At 35.6% G+C, this 12,211-nt stretch overlaps 1 protein-coding gene across 1 annotated transcript in view; it reads left to right on the top strand.

Annotated features, from left to right (window-relative positions):
• Nucleotides 1-12,211, top strand: part of TMC1 (transmembrane channel like 1) — a 55,019-nt gene that overhangs the window by 37,373 nt on the left and 5,435 nt on the right. Inside the window, 6 exon segments of the mRNA XM_088054433.1 lie at nt 2,380-2,524; nt 4,516-4,710; nt 6,684-6,863; nt 7,077-7,229; nt 8,468-8,596; nt 11,384-11,451. Of these exon segments, the coding sequence (XP_087910559.1) occupies nt 2,380-2,524; nt 4,516-4,710; nt 6,684-6,863; nt 7,077-7,229; nt 8,468-8,596; nt 11,384-11,451 (870 nt within the window).

Raw genomic sequence — 12,211 nt, 5'->3', positions numbered from 1 at the left:
CTGGAAAAAAGTACATTCAGAAAGACAGGTCATTCCACTGTTTATCCTGGAGTATTTTTAAAAAAATGCACTAATCCAAAGGACAGGACAATGCAAGATCAAGTGCCAGGTCAAAGTTATGTAAGACACCTTCAACCTGTATTTATCTGCTCATCTTCACCAGAAGCTGTGTTACAGTGCTGTGATAGTGGGAATAAATCTTTACCGAAATAACAAAACATTTCTTTTCTGAAATTCAAAATTAAAAATGAATGCATAAAGTGAGGAAGAGATCTGTAAGCCCATCTTTTCATAATACTTGACATCCAGCAGACTTTCAGCTAAAATCCAAGAAATTCAGTAATTATTAATTAGTGGTTCTTTATGTGAGTTAAACTCTTTCATGAAGGAAGAACACAAAAAAGAAGCATATGGAAAATAATTCTGCATGTAGCTCACAGTCCACAGCAAATGCTGCCAGGTAATATAATCTTTGATAGCCTTGGTTCAAGGAAGATGACCACCTAACACAGTAGTACAGTCAGCTCTGGTGGTAGCAAAAAAAATAAGCTTGGAGTTCAAGATTCAAAGACACTTTTACACACAGAGAAAAACAGTTAGTGTATTTACCTTGTTTTGTTCTGAAGCCAGTCTTTTTCACTTGCATGAGCACTAGGTTAATTCATGTTCTGCTTTCAAATTGGCCTCCTGCATAAGACAAGAGTCATTTGAGAAAAAAACCCCAAAGTCTTCAGTCACATATATGTATTTTTGGGGAGGAAACAAACTGGTACAATAAAACAGCAACTGATTTAGTTGAAAACTATATTTTAAAATAGTTTTAATATTTAATTTAATAACAACTGCCAAGATTAGAAAAGTCTTAGACAATTTTATTTCAATGACTCTCACTCAGACAAAAAAAACCAAACATTCCAAAACAATGGAATATCCTTGAGAAAAAAATACATTGTATGTTCTAAGTTTCCATCTGGCCATATGACACTGATGATGACCAGTGTTTAGCTAATCATATGGGAATTCTTGCAGTCTTTTGTTCTCTTCTATTTTTCCACAAAGAAGCACAGTGAGCACAGAAATTAAAAGCAGTTTAACAGGAGGTTCTATTATTTTTCTGCTGTTGACTGAGAATTGAGAAAGTTCTGTGTGAAAGAGTTTGTGAGGATTATAAGTAATATTATTTTATTTAGGGGAAATACTTAGAGGTAGGGCTCGTCTCTTCAGCTCTTGCAGTGTATAACATAAAATTGAAACATTTCTGATCTCAAAGAAATTATATTCTTCCACAAGGATCTTCATTATTTCATTAGAAACTCTTGAGAAGGAAATGTCTCAGTCTATAAACCAGAAGCAGGACAGATTTTTCCAACAATCTTTTTTGATCTCTGACTCCTCTGGATATGAACAACCCTGGTATTGATTTTTGGCATCTCAGAAAGATTTTCAGTTTTATTTACTTACTATTCTCATCCTAGATTTCAGAGCATGTCTTTTATTGGACTTTTAAAAATGTGATACATAGAATGTATTAATGTTAATAACAATTCTGTTGTATTATTGATATTTAAAATAAGTGTTGACTTTTTGCTGACCAGAAATACTGCAAACTATGTGATTTGTACCTTATCAGCACACTCTTTCCTTGTGTTTAATGTCTTGAATTAGGTGACAAAGTATGCAAAGCGATACCACAGTTATTACCTGAATGAAACCCCTTTTAAACAGAGAACTTTGAAGACAAGATTAAGTTTAATCTGAAGAAATACTTCTCTGAAGAAATAATCTGATGTTTCTGGACACTGTAGTAAATATTTTTGTATATGCATAGGAGATGATAGGGAACATAGCTGTATGAGTGTTATTCTATATGTTATAACCACATTTTATTCTGTCTTGTTTTAGAATATTTATTATACTCTTTGTTATATTTCTTTTGTTTTATTTATGTATTTATTTTGTTGATTGTTATTTTAGAATCTTTTTCTTATTAGATTTTTTCTTCTTTTTCTATTTGTGAACTCTTTGATAAAGTCTATTACAGTTCAGGATGCCCTGCACCTTTCTATTTAAGAGATATTCTCAATATTGCTTTTCTATTAAGCTTCTTATCCAGCAGAGTTTCTCTGAGAGGTTAATGAAGTAAATTCATTCTTTCTCATCAAAATGTGGATGGTGAGCTCACAAAGTGTCAAAATATGAAAATCTCCATCTTATACACTTGTTTCAGAAAAAAAGATTTAGTAAAGCATAATTGACATCAAGAATGATATAGAATTTTTTCTAGAAAAAAATGTTAGAACTTAGGAACCATTTAAAAGTCATGCCCACAAAGCAGAACTACTGCCAACAAGGTCTTCCGGTGTCTTTGTGTCTTTGTAGAATGGCAAAGAATGCAAATGATGATGGTGGCGGGGATGACACCAGTTTTAATTTCAGCTGGAAAATGTTCACAAGCTGGGACTACCTGATTGGCAATCCTGAGACAGCAGATAATAAGTTTGCCTCCATCACAACAAGCTTTAAGGTAAAACAGAGTTTACTAAGGAGAGGGACCACGATTTGGCCTTCACACTGGTGGGAATCAGATGGAATTAAGGACAAGAGTTACATGTGCTGAGGCTCATACTCCAGTTGTCATCTTACACTCTTCTAGGTCTCTGTGTTTTGCCTTCAGATTTTTTTTCTATTTAATCGTGAAAGAAATAACATTAGCATCTTTTGTATCCTCTGTGCTGACAGTCCCAGTTTTAGAAAACTGATTCTACTGTAAAAATAGTATTTTACTTTTTCTCATCTCTGATGGCTTCCAGTTTCTATAGTGTTTGTCTGAAAACCCTTTTTTGAAATGTTGCTCCTCTATTGCCAACCTCACACTGTCAATTTCTCTTGTTGCAAAGAAGAGATATTATTAAGACAAAGTTATACAATAATCTGTATAGGGCTGTTTATCAGAAGAACTGGCCCCAGAATTTTTAGTTTATACTTGTTTTTCAGTAAGAAAATGCTTTTATTTTCTAATTAATTACAAAATATAGCCCAGTTTGCAAGACAATGTTCTTTCCAGTGTATAGGGTATGTTGGTTTCAAGAGTAATTCTGATTTCAAGAGTAATTTTGTAATGAATCTGGGGCAAGACCTAAGACGCAGGGCTGTGAAAACACTGAAGGGGATATATTCTGTATGTTGAACGTTAAAGGATGTGTTTGTGCTCTAGGGTGGCTGGGACACACCAGAGTAGCAGGCAAAGGAAGATTTAACATTTGATGTACAGGGAACAGACAGGCCAAGAAGAGTTGCGAGGCAGTGAGGAAGATGCCAGGCTTGCAGTCACACCGGCAGGTGTGACACCACTGGAGCTGGAGCTCTGAGCACTGCCTGCTCTGCTCAGTTTTATCTTTCCTGTCCTCAGTGGTGGAACAGCCACCACACCCCCTCACCCTGCCCACTCCTCAGCTGCAGGCATAGCAGAGAACTGCCCTCAAGTGTAAGCCATACAGAGAAGATTCCAAAAAAGCAAATAGTGGAGAAACATGGGTTGAAAGCGCTGAATCTGTATCAGCTTCTCTGCCTGCCTCCTAAGAGCAGATGCTGAAAGCTATTTGGGAAAGAATACAAATCAGTTGAGAAAAAGGCTTATTTTCAAGAAATAAACCCATGAAACTTTACTGTAATCCTTGCAAACGAGCAAGGAACCTCAGAAAGAAAGAGTGAAGTCTTGGCTTGGGTGAGGCCATGGAAGTTTTGTTTGAAAGCTGCTGCTGTCTCCAGTCATTTATGCGATAGACACATGCTGTAAAAGGAGCAGAGCCGCAAAAGGCAATTATTACAACGCAGTTCAGCTTCCCCTCTGGACAGCTGATCTCTATACCAAAGTCAGAAGCTCTAACAAAACTTCCTTTCATGGAGACACTCCAGACCAAAAACTCTTTCACCTGGCAAAAGTAAAAACAGGAGTTCATAGTTGACTTAGAGTCTTAATATTTATCAGTTATAATCAAGGGTAAATGTGGGGCAAACATTTTGTTCTGCAGCCTGAAGCTTTGCACATTCCAATTTTTTTGGGGATTCATACATCTCAACTATCTTTTAATTTTTTTCTTACTTGCAGAGTAAAATGCTTTCCTCATTTCTCACAGATGCACATTTTTAAAGCATGACATTTCCTTTTCTGACAGATAATCACACATTTATTCTGTTGTATCACTCAACCTCGTATCACCTTGCAAGCTGAAAGAACATGCAGCTTTTTTTTGACACATGAGTACAAGTGTAACAAGACTCATTGGGGACACACTCAAAAAAGGCTGAGCAAACCCTGGGGAGCCAAAACTCCAGAATCTGCCAGGACCTGAACAAGATTTTATGAGATAATGTACATTCATCTCAAAACATGAACCTCAGATGTCCATTTGCATCTTTGTTATTTATTTAACTGACTTTTAACAATTGAGGAAGCACTGTGGGGCCTTGACCATTAAAGTATTCATAATATTCTTTTCTTTCTAACAAGTGCAGGAAGCAATTGTGGAGGAGCAGGAGAGCCGAAAAGAAGAAAATATTCATTTGACTCGATTCCTAAGGGTTCTTGCTAACTTCTTAGCCCTATGCACACTTGCTGGAAGTGGCTACCTCATCTTTTTTGTTGTCAGAAGATCCCAGAAATTTGCCTTGGAAGGTCTGGAGAACTACGGGTGGTGGGAAAGAAATGAAGTTCGTGCTAGTGCATTTCTATAATAGATGTGGTTTGAAACTGTGTTCCTCTGCTTTGCATGTTGCCTTTTTTCCCTGGTAATTTAAATACTCTGAGTGTGGGTGGTAAATATTTAGCAAAACAATTGCTTATGTCTCTCTGATTCCTACTTCATCAAATTTCTTCTTTGCTTCTTTCAAACATCACTTAGTATTTAGCTTCATTTGAGGCCTTTACATTTCCTCCTCTGTGCTCTTAGGATTGTTTTCCAGACACACTGTGGTTTCATGAGATCTCTTCATGGAACCCACTCTCTTCTTGCTTTTCTCCTGAGACTGACCCAAGCAGAGTGGTTGCTCTCTGGGCACAGAGGAAGTTATTTGGGTCCCCATTGATGTAACTCTGATGCTGCAACAGGTTGAAACTGATGCCTTCCAGCTCCACTTGCCCTCTCCAAGCGTCCTGTGCAATATTTTTTGTGCCTAATCTGTGCCTAATGCTGCCCTCAAAAACAGATGCAGCCTGCCTGACAGAGGTGTATAGTGAAAATGGTGGTTTTGTTTGCTATGTGCACAGTATGCACCTGAAGTCAGTGTGCCGTATGAAAACCTGGGAAGGTTTTACTTTCTTAGCAAAAATGCTACTGTGCATGTTGTAAAACTAGTTTGTTACTTCAAACTCATCTTCTGAGCTGGAGTGTAAAGTGCATACCTCACTTAAAATAAGGCAAAAAGGTGGTAGCCTCATAAAGCTAATAATGGTGATGATGGAACAAGGAAGATAAATGCAGAATTTTCAACACCAAAGCCTGACTGAGAAAGTAACATTAAAATGTGAAATAATCCACCTCTGGAATCCAGAGAAATAGGGCTGTTGAGAGTGAATTAAGTTACTTGTTATCACATTTTAGTTTTATGGGAAAAGGAATGATTGTGTACAAAACATCTTGATTTAAGGCAGCACAAGCTCTGAGACAACAGAGCTTGGTGGAATTCATCTTTCTCTCAGTTTAAAGGTGTGGTAGAAAATTTGTACTCATAAGAACTGGGCTACCAAAGGCTGTTTTATAAGTTTGTGTTATAATCTGGAAAGTAGGTAACATCTGTCTTTATGCTCATAATTTTACTTTTATATCTGTAATAAAAATATGTTTCTAAGGTCTATGCTTCTATGCTTTTAAGATCTGGAGCAGTGTGTCTCTAAAGGAGAGTGGGTAAAACAACACTGATGTTATTTAGCTAAAAAAAGATTCCTATTGACAGGCAATTAACATATTTGTGAGTACAAAAAATTGCCTCGATTGGATAGTAATATTTAATTGCATAAATATATTTGGCTTCTGAATGAAATTCACACATTTTCTTATTCTGGAGATCAAATTTTCTTGTTTGCATCATTAGTATATGAATTTAGGATTTGCTCAGAAAAAATTACTAGCACCTAATATACAACTTAAAGAAAAGTGCAGCTTCTACCTACAAGGCAAGCAGCAATATTTAAAAATTGACATTATTCCTAAAAGTATTAAGCTGCTTTTGTAGAAAATTTCATTAGACTAGATTCATTAAGGGGATGAACATTGTTTGCATGCAATTATGTGATATCCATGGTAAATATATTTTTGTCATCTCTTCCTGAAGTTCACAGCATAATAAAGAGCTGCTGATGACTTTGTGGAAAAAACTTTTTCCCTCTGACCCTGCTTCTCTCTCTTAACGTTTAAATTTTTTGTCTCCCTCTCCATATCAGCAGCACCTAGTTCTGTCTGAACACTGTTCAGATGCAATTGTTTAGTGTGTCATGGAGAGAAGGAGATTAGTGGGGATGGTGTGTGGATTTCATCGACTTGTGACAGACACTGAGAGTCGATTTTGGTTTTTATTAAATCAAAAGCCAAATAAAAAGTAGTAATCAAAATATATTTTTCACCCAGATCAATAAAAGAATTTATTTCTAACATTTCACTGTAAACTTTTTTCCACCCTCTCCTCAGGTGAACACAGTTATGTCACTTTTAGGAATGTTTTGTCCAACTTTATTTGATGTAATCAGTTCTCTGGAAAACTACCACCCTCGAATAGCTCTAAGATGGCAGCTGGGAAGAATCTTTGCTCTTTTTCTTGGCAATCTCTACACTTTCATTATCGCCTTAATGGATGAAATCAACCTCAAGGCAAGATATTTACTTTCCTTCACTATGTTTAGCATGTATCTGGACAACATTGAGAGCCTCCAGCCAGTCACAGACATACCAGAGAAAGACATTCTTTTTCTGTGCTGTAAATTACATCCATGCCTAAGCTAGCTATGGGAATTTTTGAATAGACAAAGGGTTGGTAACAGGCTCATGTTGTTTTTTTCCCCCTCAATTTATTTCTTTCCTTAGTTGGAAGAAGAGAAGATAGTAAAGTATAACATGACAATTTGGGAAGCCAGTCTGTACAATGGTACGATTCCAGAGAATTCAACTGCTCCTCCAATACAGGTGGATCCTGCTGATGTCCCCAGAGGGCCATGCTGGGAAACAATGGTAGGACAGGTAATGCAGCTGCTTGGAGCTCATACTTGAAAATGGGTTACACAGTCTCGTACGGGATATGGTATCTAAATTCTCTTTATTTTGGCTAAAATAATTTCTCTCGAATGAAAGTTTTAAAAAAATTATTTTCTTTGAATCCTGTCTAACAGGAAATTCTTTCTTCTGTTAGTTGACAGAATTAAAAGCATTTCTTTTTTGATTTATCTTCCTGATGTCATCTTTGCCTTCCTAGTCTACCCATTTTGGAAAAATGAAGGTATTATCTCAAAAGGGACATGTGTATAAGACAACTCTTACAGCAGTATGCTTTTGAGAAGGCATCTCTGTCTTTAGCCAAGCAAAATAGTGCAAAAGAACAATAAAAGTTTACTGGAAAATCTGCACAGATATTTTATTTGATTCCTATTTTTCTTATTCTCATTTATTCTTATTGACCCACCATCATAAAATGTGGTTTCCAAATAATTTTCTAACATACCCTTTTCCTCAGTTTGATCCTATTACATTGCTATTGATTTGTCCATGACAACAATTTCAATATTGAATCAATTTTGCTGTTCTTCCATCACCCTGACAATCTGTCGTCCTGAAAGAATAAAGCACCAGCAGGGAGAATATAGGCAGAAAAATCAGCCCCTCTGTTCTCACTGATGCTAAATAAAATGCTGAGAATACCAAGAGCTCATAACTGAAATAATGTTACCCCTAATTTCATATCAGGGAAAGTAAGAGCTTTCTGGGCTGTTGGGGTAAGGCCTGTTACAGCAGGCTTTAGTGAAACATAAAAAGCCTAAAATAAAAGTAGAGCCATGACTATTTGCATTAGGATTTTCTTCCTTCCTCTCTATCCACTGAATATTGAAACTGCTTGAGAGAAGCCATTCACCGTTGTTTGTTTGTTTTTTAATAGTCTTCTCAAATCAAAGGGATCAAAAGCAGTTTAAGGTATCATCACAGATTTCTGTTATAGCAGTGATCTTGGCTAGAAGCCTTTCTCAGTTTAATCATACTCTGGAAGTTTCATCTGATAATATGAACACAAATTAGAACAAAAGATAGCTCTAGAAAATGAGGGGCAGTAGTTCTGGCACATTACAGACTCAGTGAACGTAGAAAGGTTGAGTTTTGTCCATGCTGAAGCAGGATAAGCACAGTTACAGATCTAGTAGAGTATTTAATTATTATTGTAACTATTAACTCCTTAAATTTGTTCTTAAAAGAGAATATTGCTCTGACAGGAATTTGTGCGTCTGACAGTCTCTGACATGATGACAACATACATAACAATTCTAATCGGCGATTTTTTGAGAGCTGTCTTTGTTAGGTTTTTCAATTACTGCTGGTGCTGGGACTTGGAGTATGGATTTGTAAGTATCTTATTTTAAATGTCTTTGCTATCACTTCACAATTAAGTAACAATGTTCATTTTGCTTTCAAAGCTGCAGAGTTAACTTTAGGTTAGATACAACAACTTCAAAGTCCCTTGAAGTTAGTTTTTCTTGCATTTTGCTTATGCCTTAATATTTGTCTCCTTCTCTGGGCTTTGGTAACTTTAGGACTTCTTGAATTTAATTTATTTTGTAAGAGAAAATTTTATTTTTCTTGTGATAACACACATTTTTCACACATTTACTATTTGACCATTTCACAGAATACAATCTCATTGATCGGATAGGGTCTTCTAGCACATAGTTCATGTGGAGAAAAATATGTAAAATCCTGTTCTAGAAATATTACTACATACATAAACACACACACACACACACACACACACACACACACATATATATAAAAAATTGTTTTAGCTGATGTGAAGTTAGTAAGGCCCATAACATAAGCAGGCACAGAACTCTTCACTTGGGAGTTAGGACTTCCAGCTGACCTGATCCAGGTTAAATTTGCCAGCTACTTATGCTTTCAGGGATCTGCTGCTGTTTTCCATCTTTTAAGTAGTAGTCATGGAATTGTTAAAGCTTGTGAAGCTCCTGAAGTACTTACTGAGTACTTACTCCTTTTGCACTTACTGAGGAGTACAGAAAGCTATGTGATTTAAAGCTATCAAGGGTACTCCTGCATAAGCAGCTATTGTAGCTGTTATTTTCACATTCTTTTGTTAAAATTTTGTCTTCATACATGTAAAAATGTCTTGCATTGATAAGAACTGCATTTTGGGAAATCCCAGTTTTCCGGAGGAGATGAAAGTTTTCAGGTTTTCTGTTAAAAACATCTTGTTTCTGGTACAGCAATCTCATTGTTACTTGCTGACTCCCATGAAATTTCAACATTATTTCTAGGTTTTACATTCTGCCTCAAACAGGACTAGTATAGGGATGGAGACAAACACTACCAGTTAGTCAGATTGTGTTCAAACAGGTAATAACTGTTACAACATCAAAATCAAATGAAGGAGTTTGAATATAGCATGAGCTGAGAAACTAACAATAACACATCTGCTTGTAGGAGATCCTGAAACCAGTTTATAATTGACATTTTTATTTGGCAGTATGTAGGAATGTCTGTAATGGTCTGGTAAATTACAGTCTCCAGGTCCAGTAAACTTTCTGAAACAAAGGCTGGAAGTTGAAACTGGAAATCACTGAATTTCTGGAAACAGCTCAGCTGAAAACCTTCCTTAGGAAGTAGCTATACCTATGTCTCTGTGGTTAGTGGCCATGAATATATATCCATTAATTTTCAGCCTTTTGCTACAAGAAAAATATTTTTGATGATCAAAGTAGGGAAGAATTCCCGAGATTAACTTGCATGTTGTGTGGACTCTTTTTTTATTTGTTTAATAATTGTATTTCGGATTTTTTTTATCTGTCATTGCTAGCACCAATGTTACAAAAAGCAGTCATGCATCATTTGATTCTGTGTGATCTTATTAATATTTTAACATTCTATCCTATACAGATCTCTTTAACCAACTATTTTTCAAGTGTAATAGTAGTAATCTATTTAATTTTTCCCCTTATGCAAGCAGATTCATGTGACATTAAATATATAAATTCACTGGAAACATATGTATATATGTATGCATGTATGTACAAATATATGTATATATATATGTGTGTGTGTTTGTGTGTGTTATGTATTTGCACAAAATTACACAGAAAGAGTGCAGGAACTTGAAATATTCCAAAAGCACAGCACAGTACAAAAATTGTGGCTTTAATTGAAGATTTCAGTAGAATGACTTTGTCTTGTTTGGGCCATAAGGGAATTGTTATTTTTGCATCTCATTTTCCTCTTGCCCTCATCGATATAATTATTACCTGGAAGATATGCATTATTCATGGTTTTTTTTGTCCATCATCATGGCAAATCGTGCAAGACACCAGCTATGGTGTATAAATATATAAATAATATTTATGAATGTACAAATAATAAGTCTGAAACAGATATTCAGGTATAAACAAAAAGTTTAAAGCCACCAATTTCTTAGCAGAAAGCTTTGATCTGGTGCATATGAACACAAATTAGGACGTGCTGCCTTTCAGTTGTTGCTTAAATTCAGTGTATTCAATGTTTATAAATGGAAATGTTCATAAATAAGAAACTAGTAATTAAGGTAAAAGAAGAGATGGGCAAGTGATTAAAGATTTGAAAAAAACAGAAAGAAGGGTCAAATTATTAGTTCAGAAATAAAAGACTAAACAATTTTTGTGGTATTTATGTGTCTACACTGGAAATAAAAATGTATGATAGAGGTCTTTCTTCAGCAAACAAAGACATAATGAGACCCCATGGCGTTCTTAAAGGAAAAATTAGAATCAAGCACTCAAATTAGAAATAAGATCTTCATATTAAACAAAGAAAATGATTGGCAACCTCTATCAATGTTGAAAGGAAAACTTCAAAAGTGCGATAGCTAAAATATGAAAAAAAAAAAAGAAAAATAATGCCAGAGTTCAATTGTGTATTCAGTCAACTAAATCACATTCATCACATTAAATTTTACTGCTGGTGCTGTACTGGAGGACACAATGTTTTGACATCCATTAGCCATTCAAATAGAAATTTTCTGTATTGTTGCTTTTAAATTTACCCAGTACCCAGAATGATTTGTAATTCTCCACTAGTTTTCATCTACTCTAACTCATCTTAAAACCCTTTGTGCCAACTAATGAAAACATCCATATCATTTCTTTCAGCCATCATATTCTGAGTTTGATATAAGTGGAAATGTGCTGGGGCTGATCTTTAACCAAGGCATGATCTGGTAGGTGGGGAAAAGCACGTTGTATCTGCAGGATGGTGGGATTTGTCTGCATCTGTGAAGGACTTTTCTGAAATCCTGATCATGTCCCAGTTCTTTAATTTAATGGAAGTATATGCAACATATGCCAAACTCTGGTACACTGCAATCAGTTGGAGCAATTCAAAACTAATTATGGGCTGGGGTTATTGGACCACACACATCAGAATTTTGCACTGAGTTGGTAAAACCAACCAGTAAAAATCTGCATATGTTTATGCTGACTGCTTGCTGTAGTGCTTTGCTTTGAAATTTAGCCTTTCAGCATACTTAACTGTTCTTTTCCCATGTTCCTGAAAAAAAGACCTCAAAGCAAATGTATTTATCCTTATCTGTGCAATGAAATGAATGTGTAAACAGTACTACTGTTAGTCCTCAGATGTAGGGGAGAAAAAGTTTTCATTCTATTTTTGGACATTACATGGCTAATAAAGAACACCAGCAAGTAGAGTCCTCATGCAAGATGCTCAGTCTTCCTCAGGAACTGCTCTCTACAAGCACTGTTGACTTCTCAGTTCTTGCTAAGGCCTAATTTTTACATTTAATATGACTTGGCTGAGCAGGCTTTTTGTGTGGTAAAACTGTCACTTCTGTAAAGCCTTTTATCTTTTTATTTAAGATACACAAAAAGAGAAAGGAGCTAAACTAATATACTAAAGCCTGTCATTTTTCTGTGCTCAGAAGGTCTTTCCAACCCTAATGTAAATATATTTCCTGTTTCTAA

This window comes from Pseudopodoces humilis, chromosome 4, assembly GCF_049639895.1.
Source record: "Pseudopodoces humilis isolate 2021_Gansu_Grassland_sample_001 chromosome 4, ASM4963989v1, whole genome shotgun sequence".
Taxonomy (NCBI): domain Eukaryota; kingdom Metazoa; phylum Chordata; class Aves; order Passeriformes; family Paridae; genus Pseudopodoces; species Pseudopodoces humilis.
Note: the sequence above shows the minus strand (reverse complement) of the source record. Positions and strands in the feature narration are given on the sequence as shown.